General features: G+C 36.4%; 1 protein-coding gene across 4 annotated transcripts in view; it reads left to right on the top strand.

Moving 5' to 3' along the window:
- Positions 1-22,886, top strand: part of STK31 (serine/threonine kinase 31) — an 89,091-nt gene extending 66,205 nt beyond the window's left edge. For all 4 annotated transcript variants that reach the window (XM_082693703.1, XM_082693704.1, XM_082693702.1 and 1 more), the window contains exons 23-24: positions 12,733-12,801; positions 22,507-22,886. In XM_082693703.1, the coding sequence (XP_082549829.1) occupies positions 12,733-12,801; positions 22,507-22,662 (225 nt within the window). In that variant the 3' untranslated portion in view covers positions 22,663-22,886. The remainder of the gene's footprint in view (positions 1-12,732; positions 12,802-22,506) is intronic.
- The last annotated feature ends 1,484 nt before the right edge of the window (positions 22,887-24,370 follow it).

Raw genomic sequence — 24,370 nt, 5'->3', positions numbered from 1 at the left:
AAGCATAATACCCTTTAGTTCTATCCACATCACTGCAAATGGTAGGATTTCATTTTTTTGATAACTGAGTAATATTCCATTGTATATATATACCACATCTTCTTATTCATCAGTGGATGGACATCTGGGCTCTTTCCATATTTTGGATTGCGGACATTGCTGCTATAAACATTGTGGTGCATGTGCCTTTTAGAATTACCATTAAAACTTAAGTCTTTAAAACTGGTATAAAACATAGGAAATTATTTTATTAACTTTGAGTTTGGCAAAGATTTCTTGTAATAGGATATTAAAAAACATCAAGCATAAAAGAAAAAAATCAGGGGTGCCTGGGTGGCTCTGCCTTTGGCTCGGGTCATGGTCCCAGGGTCTTGGGATCTGAGCCCCACATCAGGCTCTCTGCTCAGTGGGGAACCTGCTTCCCCCACTCTCTCTGCCTGCCTCTCTGCCTACTTGTGATCTCTTTCTGTCAAATAAATAAAAATCTTAAAAAAAATCAGTAATTCATATTTGATCAAAATTCAAAACTTTGCTTTTCAGCAGACACTTCTACAAAAATGAAAGGCAAGACATACACAGAATGGGAGAAAATATTTGCAAAAAGCATGTATCTAGTTTACAAAGAGCTCTTAAAACTCAATGAGACGACAGCTCAGTTTAAAAATGGACAAATTTGTTTAAATAGACATTTTACAAAATAGGATGCCTAGATGGTAAATAAACATGGGAAAAGATGCTCTCAGTATCTTTAGTTATTAGGCAAAAGCAAATAAAACCCAAAATGTGGGGCACCTGAATGGCTCAGACAGTTTAGGTGTCTGCCTTCGGCTCAGGTCATGATTCCAGTGTCTTGGGATCAAGCCCCACATCTCCCTCTCCCACTCCCCCTGCTTATGTTCCCTTTCTTGCTGTGTCTCTCTCTGTCAAATAAATAAAATCTGAAAAAAAAAAAAAAACCCACCCCAAATGATATATTACTATACTTCTACTAGGATGCCTAAAATCAAAAAGAGTGACCATACCAAGTGTTGACTAGGATGTGTAACAGCTGCAACTCTCATATATTGCTGAGAGTAATGTAAGTGGAGCAACCATTCTGAAAACGAAATTTGGCAGTTTGTTAAAAGGTTAAACATAAAACCTCTCATGTGACTCAGCCATTTTTACTCCTACGTAGTTAGCCAAGAAACATGAAAGCATATGTCCACACACAGTTGTATGCAAATATTCAAATATTCAAATATTTTTAATAGCCCCAAACTGGGAAGAACTGAAATACTTATCAACTAGGTGAATGGATAAACAGTTTGCTGTCTATCTATTGGAATATTACTAGCAATAAAAAGGAAAGAACTATCAGTACATCCAATAATATGGATGAATCTTAAAATCATCCTGCCAGGCTAAGGAAACCAGAGGAAAGGAAGACTACATATTTTTTGGTTCTATTTATATAAACTTCTGAAAAGTGTACACTTACCTTTAGTGACATAAAGGAGATCATTAATGCCTGGGGTTTGAGGGGAGAGGAGAAACAGGAGGGATGGATTATAAAGTGGCATGACCAAATTTTTTTGGCATGATCACTATGTTTCATTAGCTTGACTATGGTGATTTTGTAGGTATATACATAGATCAAAACTAATCATACTACCTTAAAATATATGTAGTTTGTTGAACATCAATTATATCTCAATAAAGCTATTACCAAAAGAGTGTTTATACCTACACACATGGTAATCATAGGGGATCTCATTTCTCACTTAATTATTCACAAATTTTAGCCTTTTGCTGGCTTGTGTATTTAGAGTTTGGCTTCATAGAACCATCATAGCCTTGGAAATGATTAAACTGGCATCATTTTAATCATTGCTTCAGTAATCTATTTCTTTACATCAGAGCGATGAAAGTAAATGTGTTGTCTATTTTTATGTTCCTCAGAGCTGTCATATGATACCATTTATGTATGGTAATAGTCTTTATTTAATCTATTTTCTTTCTTCTTCAAATGGTAGTAAAGAGCTCTATATGAGTCCGTACACTTTTGTGCTGAATTTCTGCTCTTCTTTAGTGTTAAGTTCTTTTAAAATTAAGTTTTTTTAGTAATCTCTATGCCCAATGTGGGGCTCAGACTCACAACCCAGAGATCAAATTGCATGCTCTACCAACTGAGCAGCCAGACACCCCTAAAACTTTATTTTCTAACTAGCATGTAGTACGGTTGACTATTTTTGGCATTCAGTCCTATGAATATGTATAGATTAGTATAATTATCATAATTAGGATGAAGAGCTCTTCCATAATTCGAAAAAACTTCGAACTGCTGTCCCTTTGTAGTCCCTCCCCCTAACTTTTAACCCTTGGGAACTGTTGCTGTTTTCTCTATCACTGTGGGTTTTTTTTTTTTTTTTAAAGAATGTCATATAAATGGTGATTATGAACCTTTTGAGACTAAATTCTTCACTCAGCATGTCTTTGAGATTCATCTAAGTTGTTTAGTATAGCAATAGTCTATTCCTTTTTTGTTGCTGAGTAGTATTTATCAATGTGTCAGGTTTATCTGTTTACCCGTGAAAGGACATTGGGTTGTTTACAGTTTTTGGCTATAAGTATAGCTGCTGTGAACATTTTTATATAGGTTTTATGTTTATGTTTATTTTAATTTCTTTAGGATAAATACCAGGAGAGAGATTGATAGATTGTAATTATAGGTATAACTTTATAAGGATTTGCCAAACATTTTGCCTGCACACAGTGGTGAATGAGAGTTTTAAAGTTCTTCATTATTGTTAACATTATTGCTTTTATTTTCTGTTTTGGGCATTTCTCATAGGTGTATAGTACTTGTCTCATTGTGGTTTTAATTTAAATCTCTCTGATGGTTAATGATGTATATCTTTTTATTTCCTTGCTCATATCTTCTGTGGTGAAGTGTCTGTTTAAATCTTTTTCCCAGTTTCAAATTGGATTTCTTAATATTGAGTGGTGAGCTTAAAAATATATTCTAGTGGCTGGGTGGCTCAGTAGGTTAAGTGTTTTCCTTTGACTAAGGTCATGATCCCAGAATCCTGGGATTGAGGCCCTTCCTTGAGCTCCTTGCTCAGTAGGGAGTCTGCTCCTCCCTCTTCCTCTATCTGCCACTCTCCCTGCTTGTGTTCTCTGTCAAATAAATCTTAAACACACACACACACACACACACAGAGTCTGGATGTAAATCCCTTCTCAGGTGTCATTTACAAACATTTTTCCTAGTCTACAGCTTATAATTTTATTCTCCTAACAGTGTCTTTTGCAGAGAAAAAGGATTTGATTTTTATGAAGTTCAATTTATTATTGTTTTCCTTCTGTGGATTATGTTTTGGTATTATATCTAAGAATTCTTTGCCTAATCCAGGGTCATGAAGATTTTCTCTTGTTATTCCCCTCAAAAAACTTTCTAGTTACATGCTTTACGTTTAGCTCTAGATCAGTTTTGATGTAATTTTTGTATAAGGAGTGAGGTTTATGTCAATGTCTGTGTTCTTTGCAGTGGTGTTGTTCCAACACCATTTGTTAAAGGCTTATTTTTTTCTCCTGACTTTCCTTGGCCTCTTTGTAAAATATTAGTTGGTCATATTTGTGTAAGTCTGTTTCTGGACCCTATTCTGTTCCATTGAGCTATATATTTACCGTTTTACTAATACCACACTATCTTGATTATTGTATCTTTGTGGTAAGTCTTAACAATTGGGTAGTAGGTACAAGGTGAGTGGGCTGGGGCTGGGCTGTTGTGCAGGTGGGTATTTGTGACAGCCTGGCCCATTCAGAGTACAGGCTTGGTATGTGGATGAGTCTACCCACTACCAGAGGTGGCCCCACCATGCTGTGCCTGGCCACCTGTTCAGCCTGGAGCAGCTGTGCTGGCTCAGGATTCTTTACTGGAAGCTGGCTGCTGACAAATATGAGAATGATCAATAATTAGAGAAGATCTGAAGAGAAACTACTCTTACATGGACATAATAACCATATATGAAGTAAACTACTGAAGTATGAAGAAAAGATTAAGATATTCTATGAGAAGCATTTGCACCTGGATCTGCTACATCCTCGATGGGTACTTTGATGTGAGAGATAAAGAGGACCAGTGGATCCTCATTCTCACAGAAGAAGGAGACATGATAACTCTTCCTGCAGAGATTTATTTTTATTTTATTTTATTTTTTTAAAAGATTTTATTTATTTATTTGATAGAGAGACAGTGAGAGAGAGCGTGAATGAGGAGAAGGTCAGAGGGAGAAGCAGACTCCCCATGGAGCTGGGAGCCCAGTGCGGGTCTCGATCCTGGGACTTCAGGATCATGACCTGAGCTGAAGGCAGTCGTCCAACCAACTGAGCCACCCAGGCGCCCAGAGATTTGTTTTTCAGCCTAGTCTCATCTAGAATGTAATCCTTTTCCCTGCTTTAGTTTTCTCTCAACATACTATATATTTCTTTTATTTGTGTTTATTATTGTCTGCTTCTGCCAGTAGAATGTAAGCTTTTTGGGGACAGATTGTGTGTCTTACTTGCTGCTGTATCTGCTGTGTGCCTGGTGCAGAAGAGGCATTCACATACTAACTGAGTGAATGCAGGTCTTTATGGTATCAGAATGAATGTTTAAATTTTAGCCACAATTATGTACTGAAGTAGTAGGCTTTTTTTTTTTAAGTACGCCATGTTTTCTTGGTGAGTTCATCTACTCATTTTTTATTTAGGGCACCTTATACATTTCTTTGGAAACTTGTTTGAAGATTTTTTAAAATTCCAACTCCTAATGTATTTCTAGGAGATGTTAGTATTCATACTGATCCATCGAACAACTAACCTTGGGTTTTCTGGACCTTCTTAACAACTTAAGTTGTGTACCTTCTTGTAATTTCAGTTGAACCTTCTAAAAACAGGGTTTTGTGATCCTGTGTAATTTTTCCTTTACAGAAGTAGTAGAATTCAGTCGAGTGCATTTTTATCTTGACAGGATTTCCTCACCTCTCATTTTACTATAACTGCTCTTAAATCTCCGATATGTTTTTCTACACTTTATTTTCTCCTCATGTGTCAGCAACCTTCTAGCTTCTCTTCTTTCCTTCATCAGCCTTGAACACCATCATAGAACATTCAGACTATCCTGTATTCCCTTTTTATTCCTTTTCTTCCCTTTAGTCTCTTTGAGACCTTAATTCTAGGTAAGTTTTATGGCCTGCTATATATGTTTAAAAAAAGTTCTTACTGATTTCAAAAAAAGTTTTATTTTAATGTGTGAATAAATTTTATTAAAGTCATATATTTGGGGCGCCTGGGTGGCTCAGTGGGTTAAAGCCTCTGCCTTCGGCTCGGGTCATGATCCCAGGGTCCTGGGATCGAGGCCCACATCCGGCTCTCTGCTCCGTGGAGAGCCTGTTTCCTCCTCTCTCTCTCTGCCTGCCTCTCTGCCTTCTTGTGATCTCTTTCTGTCAAATAAATAAATAAAATCTTAAAAAAAAAATTGTAAAGTCATATATTTGATTTTTCCCATAGTATGACCAAACATTGATAATTTAAGGACATTATTATGTCTATTTTATAACACGATGATAACATCCTCCCTTGTTAGGAGTACATAAAGCATTTTTGGCACTTAACTAAGTACTTTAAGAAACTAATTGCCCACTGTGAGGGAGCCCATTGTTATCTCAGGTGTGGACATGAGGATTATGTGAGTTAAGGAAGGACATTGCTGCTTCTTTTTTTTTTTTTTTTTTTAAGATTTTATTTATTTATTTGAGAGAGAGACAGTGAGAGAGAGCATGAGCGAGGAGAAGGTCAGAGAGCAAAGCAGACTCCCCATGGAGCTGGGAGCCTGATGTGGGACTCGATCCCGGGACTCCGGGATCATGACCTGAGCCGAAGGCAGTCATCCAACCAACTGAGCCACCCAGGCGTCCCGCATTACTGCTTCTTAAGTGATGTCCCATCACAGAATTTCAGTCTTTTTTAAAAAAATTATTTATTTATTTATTTATTTGGCAGAGAGAGATCACAAGTAGGCAGAGAGGCAGGCAGAGAGAGAGGGGGAAGCAGGCTTCCTGCTGAGCAGAGAGCCCGATGTGGGGCTTGATCCCAGGCCCCTGAGATCATGACCTGAGCTGAAGGCAGAGGCTTTAACCTACTGGGTCACCCAGGAGCCCCAGAATTTCAGTCTTTTGAGGCTTTGTGCAGACCACCTTCTCCTTTCACTAAACATATTATTAAGTCTTGAAGGCATAGCCTTTACTGAAGCCAATGATGAATAGTTTTGATCCTTCATGGTTTCTCATGAGAAATCCACTGTCGTTTGAATCATTGGTTTCTAGGTAATGTGATGTTTTTCTTTAGCACTTCTACAGTTTTTCCTTGTCTTTAGTTTTCTGCAGTTTGATTATGATGTGTCTTGGCATATATTTTTTGGGTTTACTCTCTTTGAGGCTTGCTTTTCTTCAATTTGTAGATTTAGGGTTTTCACCAAATTTGTAAGATTTGGTTCAGCAATTATTTCTTCACATGGTTTTGTTGACCCTGTACTTTTCTTCTTGTTTTCTGAAGTTCTGATGACATAAATTTTGGATCATTCTCTGACTGTTTCACAGGTTCCTGAGATTCTGTCTATTTTTTGGGTTTCTATTCAAATTGGGTACTTTCTGTTCTTCTTTCTTTAATTTCATTGGTGATTTCCTCTGTCATACTCCTCATGCCATTGAGCCAATGAGTTAAAAACATTTTCTGTTCTTTTTCAGTTCTAACATTTCCTTTTGGTTTTCTCTATATCTTCTGTGTTTTTCTCTGCTGAGGCTATTATTTTGTTTGTTCCATGTGTGTTTTATCTTTAAGCATTGTTATGATGGCTCCTTTAAAATCTTTGTCAGATAATCCCTCTGTGTCATCTTGGTATTTCTTGGCTGTCTTTTTCTTATTCAGGTTGGGATTTTTTTGGTTCTTAGTCTGGCATGTCGTATCCAATCATATTTTGAACATTTTGGTATTATGTTCTGAGACCCTGCATCCTATTTAACCTTCATTTTTTGGAGATAGGCCCCCAGTTAATGTAGTGTACAGTTTCAAATATGATTAGATCTTCATCTCCTCCCTGGCTCTGCTAACACCACCCCAGCAAATGCAGAATGCTATATTGTGGTGAATGCCTTGCCTCCTCTCATTGCTGATGGGTGGCAGTGGAAATTCATCTCTCCATGGAGTCCTGTTGACACTGGGGAACAGGAGCCATACTTAAATGTCTGCTTTACCACCACCACCTTATTTTACTTTCTTGTGCCTTTTGCTGCCTGGTAAGCCTGGAAGTTCTATTTTCCACTGGGTCCTGCTGACACTTGGGGAGTCTCACTAACACTGCCTCACATTGCTTTGTTCCACTTTGTTGCTTCTGAGTAGGATTGGAATTTAGCTTCCCTGCTGGGTCCCAGTGACAGTATCACTTAGGTAGAGTGCCAGCTGATGCCTTCTCACATTGCCTTGTTCTGCCTCTTTGTTGATGGTGGAGATGAAAATCCAGCTTCCCACTCAGCCCCGGTGACACTCGGTGGTATGGGGGAGTTTTTCATTTAGTATTTGACGGGAGTAGGGAATATTACAGGAAAGTTTTTTATACTACGGGACCACTGTCTTCCCAGTTCTTTGGCTAAAGGGATCAGGCTTTTCTAGGAGTGGATTTTTTTTTTTTTTTTTTTTTAATCTGTGGCTCTTGGGGTTTCTGAATTGCATTTTTTTCTAGCACTCCCTCTGCAATATAGGAGGTTCAAAAAGGAGAACTCAGGATATTCAATTCCCAAGGTGTTCCTAGGTACTTCACCTTCTTCTTTCCACTTTTTAGAGTCTTCTTATGTTTGTGTGTTGATTTCTTTTTTAAGGCTGAAGCTGAGTGAGACTACTCCATTTTGTCTGGGATCCGTTGAATGCCTTTATACTTTGGAAGCTGAATGCTTTTGCAGAATATCACCACTATATCAGTTTAATTTCTTTTGGGTCCTCAGTGCTTTCTTTTAGTCCTTTCACTTGCCCACAGCCATCTCATTCTCATATTTCCCTCAGAGCTTACTTTTAAACCTTTTACTGCTTTCCTCAAGTACCTATTGAAATCACACTCTGATTCTTTTCAGTTGACCTTACTCCTTATTTTCTTGAAGGAAAAAAATGAGGTCATGTGTGCTTTCTCTCAAATTTCAGTTCTTCTGTTTACAAACTAATCATTTCTTTACCCAGTCTTCTGTCTTCTAGTCCAGTTTGAAAGTATTCCTTCAGTACAAGCCATCCACTTGTGGCCTTGACCCCATCCTCTCATCTTCTATTCTGAAACATCACTTTCACACTATTTTTATCTTTCTAGTACCTTCAGTGTATTTCTTTTTATTCTGCATCTTTCCTTCAGCCTAAAAATGCGGTTATTAAGTCTGGTATATCAAAAAACAAAACAAAAATCCACAGTAATTCCTTTACCCATTGTTTTCTGTGACACATCTTAGTTTTTTTGACTTTTGTGATTGGGCATTTTTTTTTTTAACTCTTCCTTACTTCCTGTTAACTGTTAGTGTCCTTAAAGATTTTGCTTACATTCTATTAAAATTTTCACTGTGTAGCCTTTCCTTGGATGTTCTTATTTACTTTCAGAGTGTCTAGTGCCATTTATTTTTTAGTAGCTCCTACATTTATGGCAGTAATCTGATGTTCTTGCCAGAGTTTCCAATTGTGTATATATGCTTTACTGCTGGCTAACTTTACCTTAATTTACTTTATCTTGTTCCAGAAAGGATACAAGGCAATCAATTCACAGAGGTACTTTAAAACAGCAAGACATGACAAATTAAAAGTAGAAAAGAAAGAAAAAAATAGCAGGGGGCGCCTGCGTGCCTCAGATCTTTAAGTGTGCCTTCCCCTCAGGTCATGATCTCAGGGTCCTAGGATCAAGCCCCACATCAGCTCTCTGCTCAGAGGCAAGTCTGCTTCTCCCTCTCCCTCTGTGATATCTCACACTTTCACTCGCTCTCAAATAAATAAAAATCTCAGGAAAGAAAGAAGGGAGGGAGGGGAGAGAGAGAGAGAAAGAGAAAGAAAGCAAGAAGAGAGAGAAAGAAAAGGGGTGTGAATGTAGAGTTGAACCACCAATGAGAGTACTATAGAATGCACATCACAAACCCTTGTTTGTGCACAAACCCTGACTCACTGAGTGTCTCAGTGAGGTAAGCATCTTACTCTTGGTTTCTGCTCAGGTCATGATTGCTGAGTTGAGCCCTGCATCGGGTACTGCACTCAGTGTGGAGTCTGCTTTAGATACTCTCTCTGCTCCTCACCCCTTCTGTTTCTCTAAATAAAAAAAATAAACTCTAAAAACAACAGCAACAACAAAATATACACTCAGAAACCTGTTTGGAGCTGCTAATACACAATTCATCCTCTGAAAGGGAATGGAGGGCATCTCTCAGTAAATTTCCTTGTGCTGACTAAGAAATTCCCATGTTGGATAGTTAGAAGTTACACAGATCCTGCAGTTAGGTTAGGTAGTAAGTCATGGTTTACTGATGTGGGACCTTAACCTGAGTGACACCATTTTTGAACCTGTGATTTTCTTTTTAATGCCTTCTGATTTTTAATCTGCAATTTGCTTTGCTTTGATGCAGGATAGGACATAGTTATGAGGACTCTGTTAGTCAGGGTTCAGTCAGGAAGACAGAAGCCATACTTTACGTATTTCAGTTATAAAGTGCTTTAATACCGGAACTTAAAGCTTTTATATATATTGGAAGATGTAGAATAACAGAGGTAAGGGAAGTAGTAATCTATTTCAGCATGTAACGCTTGTTTCTTAGATTCCCCATTAAGTGAAATTATATGGTATTTGTCTTTCTCTGACTTACTTGTTTTAGTATAATACTTTCCAGGTCCATCGATGTTGTTGCAACACTTAAGGTAATTATTGATATGTTGGGGGTGAATCTACTATTTTGTTATTTGTTTTGTTTGCTCTGTTTCTTTTTTATTGATTTTTCTTGACTTCTTTTGGGTTACTTGAACATTTTTAAAGAGTTGATCTTGATTTATTATTTTTTTATAATATTTTATTTATTTGACTGAGATCACAAGTAGGCAGAAAGAGAGGGGAAGCAGGCTTCTCGCTGAGCAAGAGAGCCTGATGTGGGGCTCGATCCCAGGACCCTGAGACCATAACCTGAGCTGAAGGCAAAGGCTTAACCCACTGAGCCGTCGAGCCACCCCTATTATGGTGTTTTGAATGTATTAACTTCTGTAGTTTTCTGAGCAGTTGGTATGGGTATTATAATATATGTATGTGTCTTATCACATTCTACTAGTATCAGTGTTTCAACACTTTGAGTGAAGTGTAAAAGCCTTTTGTTTAAGTTCCTTCACCCTACCCACTTTTAACTATCATTGTTTTAAGTGTCTGATAGTATAATGTAATAACTTTTGTTTCAGTCATTATATATGATTTAGGAAACTTAGGATGAGAAGGATAGTTTTTGACATTCCCTTATATTTCTGTTCTTTCCATTGTTATTCCTTCCTAATGCTCCACTACTCTTTCAAAGGGCACAACGTAGGGGAGGGACAGAGAGAGTGAGAGGGAGAAGCAGATTCCCCACTGAGTGGGGAGCCCCAAGATCATGACCTGAGCTGAAGGCAGATGCTTAACCAACTGAGCCACCCAGGTGCCTCGAAAACTCATTTCTTTTTTGGTTGAAGCTTCCTTTACCCAGTCTTTAAGAATGTGTCTTCTCAAGACATATTCTTTTAGTTCTCCTTTATCAATGAACATTTTGATTTCACTTTTTTCCTGAGGGATAATTTCACTGGATATAAAGTTTGTGGTTGAAAGTTCTTTTCTCTTAGCAGTTGAAAAATGTTGTGCCACTTCCTTCTGGTTTCCATGGTTTCATATAAGAAATTCTCTGTTATTCAAGTTGATATCTCTCTGTAGATAATGTTTTTCTTTGGTTGCTTTCAAGATTTGTTTTTGTTTTTAGTTTTCAGAAGTTTCATTAATTTGAGTTTATCCTAGATGAGTCATTTTTTGTTGTTTTGGATGTGGGGGTCATAAGGCACTCCAGTCCTGGGTTTTTTTTTTAACCAGTTTGTCTTCCTCTTTACTCTCTCATAGACCTCCTTTCTTGTGTTCTGTTATTTCTAACATAGTTTTACTTAGTGCTAAGGAGAAGGAAGAAACCGTAAGTCCTTTTGCTCATTTTTAAACTACAGTGTATGGAAATTATTTGAATCTGGATTTAAGTAAACTATATGAAAGTATAATAATTTCTGGTATTTATGGGATGATAAAAGTTTTAAAAACTGGGGGTACCTGGCTGGCTCAGACTATGGAGCATGTGACTCTTGATCTTGGGGTTGTAAGTTTGAATCCCACATTGGGTGTAGAGATTACTCAGAAATAAAATCATGGGACACCTGGGTGGCTCAGTCAGTTAAGTGACTGTCATTTGCTTAGGTCTTGATCCCAGCGTCCTGGGAGCAAGCCCCATGTTGGATTCCCTGCTCAGCAGAGAGCCTGCTTCTCCCTCTCTCTTCCTGCTGCTCTGCCTATTTGTGCTCTCTCTTTATCTCTCTGTCAAATGAAAAAAAAAAATCTTAAAAAAACGTTTGAAAACTGGGTAGTTTATATAGGCATATCTTGTTTCATTGTGCTTTATTGCATTTTGCAGATATAGCATTTTTTCTTTTTCTTTTTTTTTTTTTTTTTTACTAATTGAAGGTGCAGAATTATGTGTCAGGCAAGTTCATTGATGCCATTTTCCCAATAGCATCAGCTCACATAGTGTCTCTGGGTCATATTTTGGTAATTTTTGCAATATTTCAGACTTCTTGATTACTAGTATATTTATTCTGATCTGTGATCAATGATTATGACTCATTGAAGGTTAGATAATTAGCATTTTTTTAGCAATAAGGTATTTTTAAAATTAAGGTATGTATATAGGCTTTTTTAGGCATAATATTACTGCACAATTCATTTGACTTCTTTATTGTCATATTTGTTTAACTGAGGTAGTCTAAAACCAAATGTACAATATCTGTGAGGTATGTCTATATTAAAGAATTACTCAAAAAGAAAAAATCACTGAATTGTTAGTGGGATGATATTGTGTCAAAATAAAAGATTTTAACTTTTAGAAATATGTACTAATGTATTTACAGATGAAATTATGAGATGTATAGGATTTACCTCAAAAATAATTTATATAGTTTTATGTATAGGGTTGATGGTTGTTGGGGCTGGGTGATGAATATGTAGGGTTCAGAGTACTTTGTGTATGTAAGAAATCTCCATATTTAACACTTTTAAAAGTTTAACATGTATCTCTTGAACATAGGTTAAGAATTAGGGAGGAAAGAAACATGCTTGATTTATTTTCCTTGTACTTAATATATGAAATCAACATTGTATAAGCTACTAAGTTTTGATATATTTTCTTGAAAGGTGAGGAAGCATTGAAATTGCTTATAGTCTCATCTCCCACTGATACTTGAGGAGCCCCAAGAACTGTTTAGTTCCTGTGAACAAGTAGTTATTAACATGAAAATGTTTTTATCCTGTAAGAGCTGATGTGTGTTTTTTGAGCTCCTTTCTTTTGTCCAGAATATGAAGAGTTCCAGATTTGACTGTGCTGTAGGATTGGCATTTTGTTACATTAGGAATTTACCCATTCTCATTTTCTTTAACAGCTTTCTGTTCAAAATCAGAAATTTGAGACAAATGAAGATGGAATCCCAAAAGTGGATCAGTTTCATTTGGTATGTGACCTTTTTGTCATTTACTGGTTGGAAACATATGCTGTAATTGTAGCAGTAATGTAAACATAAATATTTGACTGAAAATATTTTCTGCTTTTTGTAAGAATGCAAAATAGCAATTACAATAAAGAAATACTGAAAAAAAAATCAAATGCCTTTCTTACACCATTGGCAGGGAATTGCTGCTAGAGAATATTGTTGGATTGTACATTTGTCACACAAATTATATAATATTGTAAGTAATAACTAAAGAAAAATAGTCTTTGTTTTGTCTTCCAAGATCATATTATATTAAAATTAATGTTTTACTAATTTTACAGGCATCTAGCTGTGTCTTTTGTTTGTCATGTATCTGTCATTCATATTGTTCTGCTATTAATGTATGTTATTCTATCAACATATTTTGAGTATCTGTTCCACAGTATGAATTGAACTAGATGATGTATTACCAGAACTGCAGCATTGAATAAATGAATAATTTAGAACCAGGGAAACAACCAAGATCTCTAGGTAGGGTATTAAGAAAGTACTTTGGGGGCGCCTGGGTGGCTCAGTGGATTAAGCCGCTGCCTTCGGCTCAGGTCATGATCTCAGGGTCCTGGGATCGGGTCCCGCATCAAGCTCTCTGCTCGGCAGGGAGCTTGCTTCCCTCTCTCTCTCTCTCTGGCTGCCTCTCTGTCTACTTGTGATTTCTCTCTGTCAAATAAATAAATCTTTAAAAAAAAAAAAAAAGTACTTTGGAAGAAGCTAATTTGTAATTCTTCAGAGAAAGGTGAAAGGAAGAGAGGTAGGTAGAAAATGCCACCAAGTAGTTTGAGGTGAATCTTCAAGATTGAAATAAGAGTTTACAAGAGAGAATGAGGTGATGGTATCCAGGTAAAGACAACAAATAACCTGCATTAAGACTTGAAAATATTAAATTCTTTTGAAATAGAATAGTCCTGTATGACTAGATATTAAGAGGTTATAACTATGGCAGTAAATGAGTTTATGGAATTACAAAAATCAAGCTCTAAAAGTTCTCATGCCATTTTTTAAGAAAGAAAATGTTTATTTAAAAATAAATGGCTTGGGGCCCTGGTGGCTCAGTTGTTATATGTCTGCCTTCTGCTCAGGTCATGATTGCAGGGTCCTGGGATTGAGCCCTGCATTGGGCTCTCTGCTCAGTGAGGAGGCAACTTCCCTGTCTCCCACTCCCTCTGCTTGCATTCCTTTTCTCTCTGTGTCTCTATCAAATAAATAAATAAAATCTTTAAAAACATGGCTTAATATCTCATTTCTTTTTAGTGCTGAATAATATTCCATTTTCTGAATATACCATGGTTTATTTACCTATTCACCTACTGAAGTTCATTTAGGTTGCTTACAGGTCTTGGAGTTATGAATAAACATCCATTTGCAAGTTTTTGTGTGGGCATACATTTTTATTTCATTGGGTCAATACCAAGGAGCACAGTTGTTGGCTTATATGGTAAGAGCATGTTTAGTTTTGTTAGAAGTGACAATCTTCCAAAGTGGCTGTACTATTTTGCATTACCATTCCTGTTGCTCCACATCCTTGCCAGCATTTGATATTGTCAGTATTCTAGATGTATAGTGGTATCTTGATTTAATTTACATTTCCCTGAGACATGATGTGTGGAGCATTTTCTTATATGCTGATTTGCCATCTGTGTCTCTTTGGTGAGGTGTCTGGCAAGGTCTTTGGCCCAATTTAAATAATGTTGTTTTCTAATTGTTGAGTTTTAAGTATTCTTTGTATATTTTGAAAAACTATTCTTTATCCGAAATGTCTTTTGCAATTGTTGTCTCATAATCTGTTGCTTGTCTTTTAATTTTTTTGACAGTGTGTTTTGCAGAGCATAAGTTTTTAATTTTAATTTTAATGAAGTCTAATTTGTTAGTTTTTCTTTCACGGCATTTGGTGTTGTATTCTAGAAAGTCATCACCAGACCCAACTTCATCTAGGTTTTTTCCTTTGTTATCTTCTAGGAATTTTATAGTTTTGCATTTCACATTTATGTTTTTATAATTTTTAAAAAAATATTTTATTTATTTATTTGACAGAGAGAGATCACAAATAGAGAGGCAGGCAGAGAGAGAGAGGGAAGCAGGCTCCCTGCTGAGCAGAGAGCCCAATGCGGGACTCAATCCCAGGACCCTGAGATCATGACCTGAGCCGAAGGCAGTGGCTTAACCCACTGAGCCACCCAGGCGCCCTGCATTTCACATTTAGATCTGTGATCAATTTTGTGTTAATTCTTGTGAAGAGTGTAAGGTTTCATTTTTTACATGTGGATGTCCAGTAGTTCCAGTGCTATTTGATAAAAAGGCTATTTTCGGGGCACCAACCAACTGAGTCACCCAGTTGTTTAAATGTCTTCAACTCAGGTCATAATCTCAGGGTCCTGGGATCAAGCCCTGCGTCAGGCTCTCTGCTCAGCAAGGAGTCTGTTTCTCCCTTTCACTTTCCTTCTGTGCTCTCTCTCTCTCAAAAAATCAAACCAACCAGACTATCTTCATTGTATTGCCTTTTCCTTTTTGTCAAATATTATTTGACTATATTTTATGTGTCTGCTTTTTTGCCATTAACATATTGGTTTATTCTTTAATATCACACAGTCTTGATTACTGTAGCTTTATAATAAGACTTGAAGTTGGATAGTGCCAGTCCTACAACTTTGTTCTCGAATATTGTGTTGATTATTCTGAGTCTTATTGCCTTTCCATGTAAATTTTAGAATTAGTTTGTTCATATCCACAAAATAACTTGCTGAAAGTTTGGTTGGGATTGTACTGGACGTACAGATCAAGTTGGGGAGAATTGATACGTTGACAATACTGAGTCGTCTTATCCATCAGTATAGAATATCTCTCCATTTATTTAGTTTTTCTTTAATATACATATATTTTTAATATTTTATTTATTTATTTGTCAGAGAATGAGAGAGAGAAAGGCAGGCAGAGGAGGAAGCAGACTCCCTGCTGAGCAAGGATGCTTAACTGAATGAGCTACCCAGGCATCCCTCTTTAATATCTTTAATCAGAGATTTGTAGTTTTCCTCATATAGATCTCATACCTATTTTGTTAGATTTATACTGAAGTATTTTGTTTTTTTGGTGTGCTAATATAAATGGTATTGTGTTTTTAAATTCAAATTTCACTTGTTCATTGCTGTATATAGGAAAGTGATTGACTTTTGTATATAAACTTTATATGTGGCAACCTTGCTATAATCAGTTACTAGTTCCAGGAGTTTTTTTCTGATGCCTTCAGAATTTCTATATAGACAATCATGTCATCTGTCTATAAACAAAAAGTTTTTCTTCTTCTTTCCAGATAACATAGTGTCATGCCATCTTGATTATTTGGACTGTAATGAAGGAACACATACAGTTTAACTCTGTAGTCCTTTAATCTATTTGACCACAGAAACATTGTGTTTTATAGCATCTAATATTCCATGAAATTAGCTTTTGAAAAGCTCAGTAGAAATGATTAGTAAGGAGCTTTGCCATACTTCTTGGATAGTAGTAAAAAAAGAAATTTGGAGATGACTTTTGGGAGACCATGAAGTTGTTTATTACACTTGCTGGCTGTAGTATAGAATGAGATAACAAAGATGATAATACTTTATGCTTCTAAAAAACAGGATACAGATTTCTTGCCATTGGCAAAATAGTGATACTGATACATTAGAAGTTGTAGCTTCACTTGAAGTGAACACTTGAAACTCCTGCTCTTTCTGACTTGACTTGATATAAAAATTACACTGTAAAAAATTATCCTGAAATTCAGTGATTTAACATGCATTTACTGTCTTACAGTTTGTGACTTAGGAATCTGGGGATAGCCTATTTGGGTTCTCTGCTTCAGGGTCTTTTACAGGCTGCCATCACGTTGTTGACTGGGCTGTCCTAATGCTTGACTGAGGAAGATCAGCTTTTAGGCTCTCATGATTGTTGGTAGAATTCATTCCCTTTCTAGTGCACCAGAAGTTGCCCTCAATCTTTGCCATATGTCCATCATGATAGCTTGTTCCATCAAAGTGTATAAGCAGAGAAAGGAGTAGAAAGTCTGTTAGCTAGACTGAAGTTATAGTTTTTTCATAACCAACTCACTACATCAATCATACACTTAAGAGGAGGGGATTATGTAAGTATGTGAATACCAGGAAGTAGGGATCCATGCGCAAAATTGTAGAAGTTGCCTACCACAGTTACATTCTGTTAGTTGTGTGCTAGGCACTCTGCTAGGTGTCTGTATAAAGAAAGTGAAGGTGAATAAATAGAAGAAGCTCTTATTTAAGGGCGCCTGCGTGGCTCAGTAGGTTAAAGCCTCTGCCTTTGGCTCAGGTCATAATCCCGGGGTCCTGGGATTGAGCCCTGCATCAGGCTCTCTGCTCAGCAGGGAGTCTGCTTCCTCCTCTCTCTCTCTCTGCCTGCCTCTCAGCCCACTTGTGATCTCTGTCAAATAAATAAATAAACTCTTAAAAAAAAAAGTTCCTATTTAATGTGGGTAGCTGCTTAGGGAGACCAAATTAGAAGAATATTTGGCTTATGTAGTATTTCCTTGTGGGATCTGAGGTAGCTATTACTGCTAGGAATGGGTTTGTCTTTATATTCTGTAATCACATGTAGTTACCAAACAATTGAGGGAACTATAATTTAGACATTACAGGGGCCATATCAAAAGTGGAGAGAAATCAGAGAATTATGTAACTGACAGATATTAGAGGATAATTAATTCAGTAATTCCCAGCCCCCAGAAGAATTTATTAATAGGTCCAACAGATGGCCCTCAGTCTTTGCTAAAGTACTTTTAAGTTCAGATAAATTCATTCTTTATTGTACGACTCTTAAGTTTATTTGAAAGTAGTTCTTCAAATAGATGTTCCTTCATATAATATGTTTTTGATACAGTATTCAAAAGTTATAAAAAGAAGCACATCTCTGTTGATGTGTCCTCCAGCTACCCAGGTCTGATCTCCCAGTAGTGCTAGTTTCTTGTGAATCTTTCCAGAGAGTTATATGTGGAATCTAAAACAAAACAAAAACAAAATCCAAGGTCATAGATACAGAGACCAGATTAGAAGTTGCCAGATCATAAATAACATACATGGAAAGGTCTATGTGTGTATGTGTCCTTTTTAAAACTGATTATCATATCATTAAGTTAAAAAAAATTATATTTGCTCTGTACCCTCAGTTAGAGCAGGAGCTTTGTGTTGGGGATCATTGTATCCCCAGTGTCAATAGTTGATACATAGTAAGACCTAAATATTTTTTGAATGAATGGATGAATCTTTACTATATTTTTTCTGATAAATATTCTTTATCTGCCATTTTTTGAACTTGCTTTTATCCTCAATTCCTCCCCCCCCCATATTTTCAACCTCTCTGGAATCCATTTTTGTATATATGAAATATATATATATATATATATATATATATATATATATATATATATATTGTATATATGAAATCAGATTCAAAAATTTTTTTATATGTGGACAGATAGTTGACGCAGCACCATTTATTCAATAGACAGTCTATCTCTACTGATTAAGAAAGCTACTCCAAGCTCTGCCATGTTTTCATGGACTCAGGAATCTGGCTGGGGCTCTGTTCTGTTCTTTGGCTTTTTTTGTTTTGTTTTGTTTTGTTTTGTTTTTTGTTTTTTAAGATTTTATTTATTTATTTGACACAGCAAGAGAGGGAACACAAGCAAGGGGAATGGGAGAGGGAGAAGCAGGCTTCCTGCCGAGCAGGGAGCCTGATGCAGGGCTCAATCCCAGGACCCTGGATCATGACCCCAGCTGAAGGCAGACACTTAACGACTGAGCCACCCAGGTGCCCCTGTTCTTTGGCTTGTTTATTGATCCCTGTGCCAACACTATGGGGTTACATGCTTTAAAATGTTGTATCTTTATAGAGAGGGCTTTGACTTTCCTTCCTTATGTTTTTCTTCAACATTGTTTCGGTCATTCTGTAATTTTATTTCTGCTTATGAATTTTGGCACCAACTTGTTAAGTCCTCTGAAAAACATTGTTGTTACTTTGTAAATATTTTGAATTAATAGGTTAATTTGAAGGAGAATTGTCTTAATGATATACTATTTTTGTAGTTGGGAAAATAATACCTCTCTATTTCTTAAGGACATTATTTTTATTTTACTCTTTATTGTATTGGATTGATTATAGGTAGATTTTATTATTATTATTATTATTATTATTATTATTTTTAAAGATTTTATTTATTTGACAGAGATCACAAGTAGGCAGAGAGGCAGGCAGAGAGAGAGGAGGAAGCAGGCTGCCCGCTGAGCAGAGAGCCCAATGTGGGGCTTGATCCCGGGACCCTAGGATCATGTCCTGAGCTGAAGGCAGAGGCTTTAACCCACTGAGCCACCCAGGCGTCCCAGATTTTATTATTTTTAAAATAACTTCATAAGTAATTTAATTATATTCAAAAGTACATATATCATGTAGCAAAACTTGATTATTTTTCCATTTTTAAAAATAGAGGTGTAATTGATATATAACATTAGTTAACACATAACATTAGTTTAATTTCATAATGATTTGATATATGTATAGATTGGAAAATAATCACCACAGTAACATCTAGTTAACATCAGCATACATTGTTCTAAACATTTTTTTCACTTGTTATGAGAACTTTCAAGATTTACTCTTCTTAGCAACTTTCAGATAGGCTGTACAATAGTATTAAATAGTCACTATGCCTCTGTACATTACATTCTCATGACTTATAACTGGTAGTTTGTACTTTTTTGACTCTCTTCACCAGTTTTGCCCACCCCTCCTCCCTTCCCCTTGCCTCTGGCAACTTCTGATCTGGTCTCTGTATCTATGACCTTGGTTTTTGTTTTTGTTTTGTTTTAGATTCCACATATAAGTGAGATCATGTGGCATTTATCTTTCTCTTAGTTCATTTAGTATATCGTGCTCAAGATCCATCCATGTTGACACAAATTACAAGATTTCATTCTTTTTTATGGCTGAATAATACTCCCATTGTGTATGTATATACATATATATATGCATATATCATATTTTCTTTTTTTGCCATTGAATAGTACTTTTTAAAAAAAATTCTGGTATAGTTAACATACAGTATTATATTAGCTTCAGTGTACAATATAGTGATTCAACAATTCTATACATCACCCAGTGCTCATCATGGCAAGTGAACTCCTTGATCCCAGACATCTACCCACATTACCCTCTGGTAACCATCAGTTTGTTATCGATAGTTAAGAGTCTGTTTCTTGGTTTGTCTCTCTCCCTTTTCTTTCTTTTGCTCATTTGTTTTGTTTCTAAATTCCACACGAGTAAATTCATATGGTATTTGTCTTTCTCTGACTGACTTGCTTCACTTTGCATTATACTCTCTAGGTCCTTCCATGTCATTGCAAATGGTGAGATTTCATTTTTTTTTTCATTTTTAAAAAATAGCTGAATAATATTTCCGTGTGTGTGTGTGTGTGTGTACACCACATCTTCTCTATCCATCTATGGGTGGATTTTCCTTACAAAAATTATTTATTTATTTATTTATTTATTTATTTGACACACAGAGAGAGAGAGAGATCACAAATAAGCAGAGAGTCAGGCAGAGAAAGAGGGGAAAGCAGGCTTCCTGCTCAGCAGAGAGCCCAACGTGAGGCTTGATCCCAGGACCCTGGGATCATGACCTGAGCCGAAGGCAGAGGCTGAACTTACTGAACCACCCAGGCGCCCATACATCATGTTTTCTTTATCCATTTTTCTGTTGGTGGACACTTAGGTTGTTTCCATATCTTTGTTATCATAAATAATACTGCAGTGAACATGGGGGTGCATATATCTTTTTGGGTTAGTGTTGTTGTTTTCTTCAGCTAAATACCCAGATGTGGAATTGCTGGGTTATGTGGTAGTTCTGTTTTAATTTTTTTGAGGATCCTTCATACTATTTTCCACAATGACTGTACCTGTTTACCTTCTCAGCAATTATTATTATTATTATTTTAGAGGGAGAGAAAGCACAAGCACAGTGGTAGAGGGGCAGAGGGAAAGGGTGAGTGAGAATCTCAAGCACGTTCTCTGCCAGCATGAGTTTGATGTGAGATCATGACCTGAACCAAAATCAGGAGTTAATATGCCTTTTTTTTTTTTTAAGATTTTATTTATTTATTTGACAGACAAAGATCACAAGTAGACAGAGAGGCAGGCAGAGAGAGAGCGGGAAGCAGGCTCCCTGCTGAGCAGAGAGCCCGATGCAGGACTCTATCCCAGGACCCCGGGACCATGACCCGAGCTGAAGGCAGAGGCCCAACCCACTGAGCCACCCAGGCACCCTATGCCTTTTTTTTTTTAAACAAGTATTTATTTAATAGAGAGCACAGGTAGGGGAGTAGGGGAGGGAAAAGCAGGCTTCCTCCTGAGTGAGGAGCCCAATCAGGACTCAATCCTAGGACTCTAGGATCATGACCTGAGCCAGAGGCAGATGCTTAACCAACTGAGCCACCCAATTGCCCCTGGATTTTATAAGTTTTAGTTAAGTTTCTACCTGCTGAAAGTGCTGTCTTTATGTATGTTTAGAAACATATCCTGTAGAGTGCAGTATGGGCATTGGCATTCATTAATTTAACAAGTACTTACTGAATATCTGCTATATCCCTGCTACTGTGCTAGTTGTTGGGGATGAAGTGATAAACTAAAATTTCCAATATTAAGGATCTTAGAGTCTAACGAGGACACTAGCAATGAACAGGTGATTTTTATTCAGTGTGAAGTGTGTTCTGTTTGGAGTCATCATAGAGGGACGGAAAAAAAAAAGGCATACCCTGCTGCTTTGTCAGGTGGAAATAATGGAAGAGCAGTATTACAGTGTTGTTTATGTGTGATAATACAAATAACTTTGAAATATTTCCTTGAAATTGTGGTACCTAATAAATTTTGGTTCCTCAAATGAAAGAAGAGGGGATCGGGAGGGAGACAAACCATAAAAGACTCAATCTCAAAAAACAGACTGAGGGTTGCTGGGGGGAGGGTGGTTGGGAGAGGGTGGTGGGGATATGGACATTGGGGAGGGTATGTGCTATGGTGAGTGCTGTGAAATGTGTAAAACTGGCGATTCACAGACCTGTACCCCTGGGGATAAAAATATATTATATGTTTATTAAAAAATTTAAAAATTAATAATTTTTTTTTGGTTCCTCATATGGACGATGATAATGGTAGTGGTGGTAGAGGAGTTCCTGGAGATCACTTCAAAACTAATCACTAGCTGACCAGTAAAGGAGGTTACCCTTCCAAAGAAGCTTCACTGTAAAATTTTCAGTGTTGAGCTCTGATCAGGCCATAAAAAAGGAAAAAGGAATAGACTTAAAATTTTTGTTTGTTTGTTTGTTTTGCTTTGTTTTTTTAGTTTCACTTGTTTTTTGAGATATTTCTGCTGTGATTCCCTTTCCTATTACAGTTTTTCCTTTTGCTCTAACACCATTGTTTTATTATTAGAGTAATAATTCCTTTCCAATAAAAAGTAATTTTGTAGAAATCTTTAAAAAACTAAATAGGAAAAATTAGCTCTGTATTATTGATAAAAGTGTTTTTGAAATGGATCCTCCTTCCTTATTTCAGATTTGTCCTTTTGTTTTGATTTTACTTTTGTTTTGTAACCTGTCTTTTTCCTTGCAGGATTATAATGTCAAATCCCTCATCTATAGCTTGATCTATTGTAGAAGTTCAATGACTGCTGAGCAAGTTTTGAATGCTGAATGTTTCTTGGTGCCAAAGGGGAAATCAACTCCAAATCCAGAAAAAGATACTGAATATAAAGAAAACAAGAATTAAAGATGGAGAATGTGGATAAACATAAGGAAAAGACAAGAAATGATGAAGCCAACTTTGATTTTGATAGATTTAGTATTTTTTTGTTGTTACAGATGTTCCTTTTAAAACTTTGTTTAGTTTGGTTAAATAAATAGAAAAAAATCTGAAAGTGTTCTGGAGCTAGTTGGGTTGTATCTTTGGCATTCCAGTTGTGAAAAATAAAAGATGTTTGGCTATGCACAAGATTGTATAGTTCGAAATTTCATTTAACTGGAGTTGTTAAGGAAGAATTTTCTATCCATAGTACTTTTTGAAATTGCATAGACTATGATATTTGTAATAGAAAATGTTATTAGATATTTGGACAAATCCTATACAGATTTTCAGTTATATGAGCCAGCTGATGGTGATACATTCAACAAATAATTGGCCTTGTACTCAGTTCTGGGGATATAAAGGTAATTAAAACATTGTCCTTATATTTACAGAGCACACAATCTGTTTTTGAGAAAGATACAAATAAATCTTCATAATACAATGTGGAATAATCAGTGGTAGCTTTGTACAGAGCTTTATAGGAGTACACAAGAGGAGTACTTATACTGTGGGAAAGGATGTCACCGAATGCTTTCTGGAAGATAGAGTATGTTAGTTAAATTTTATAGACTGAATAATAAAGTTGAAGGAGGGGGTGAGAGTATCTTAATTGGCAGAAAAAGTATGATAAAAGCACTGAAAGAAACTTTTTGTTGTGTTTAATAGTATAAAATAGAAGGCAGAGAACAATCATGTAGTAGGTGAGTAAAGTCTTTGTACAAAATAATAAAATGCTCAGACATAACTAATCATTTTACAGAAAATATGGAGTTATTGAAGGATTTAAAACAGCTTTAGCTCCTTCAAAATCCTTCTGTTTACCACCAGGATAGGAGGTAGAGAGACTGTTTAGAAGGTTAATATAATAAAGTAGATGAGAAATAATGAATATGAGGTCTAGGAAAATAGAGATAGTGATGATACATATAGGACAAATTTATGAAATAATTAGAAGGCAGACCAGTTGAACTTGGTGATTGAAGTGCATGTGGACTAAAGTAGTGTGGTAGAGTTTCTAGTTGCCTAGTTAAAACCCAGCCTTCCTTTATTCCTTGATAATAGATTCTAGTTTCATTTGGGATGGCAGTGTACTTGGCTAAAAGACTATATTTACCATTTCCTATATTAGTTGAGGCCTTTTGAGTAAGTTCCTGCAAATAAGGCTCCTTAAAAGGAGCTGACTTAGCTGGGAAATGTGCTCTTTTGCCTTTACCCCTTTTTTATTGCCTAGAAGTGAATATGGTGGTTAGAATTTAAGCAGCCTCCCTGCATCATGAGGTGACTTTGAGGATGAACCCCATGACTGGGATGATGGAGTGGCAAGTTAGAAGGAGCTGTTTTCTTTAATGATTCTGGGGCCTCTGTAGTAGCTTCAAGTTTTCATACTATTTGAGAAAATAAAGCCTTACATGAAAGTATGATTCCTGTACCAGCAACCTCAACATCACCTGGGAATTTAATAGAAATGCAAATTCTTGGCTCCATTCCAGATTTACTAAATGAGAATTCAGGGGAAGACCCTGAAAATCTGTGCTTTAACAAACACTTTAAGTCATTCTAATGCATACTAAAGGGAACCATTGTCACATACTCAGGCCATTGCCACTTTTTGAGTTTCCTATTTTATAGCAGA

Source organism: Mustela nivalis (assembly GCF_964662115.1).
Source record: "Mustela nivalis genome assembly, chromosome: 12".
NCBI lineage: Eukaryota > Metazoa > Chordata > Mammalia > Carnivora > Mustelidae > Mustela > Mustela nivalis.
Note: the sequence above shows the minus strand (reverse complement) of the source record. Positions and strands in the feature narration are given on the sequence as shown.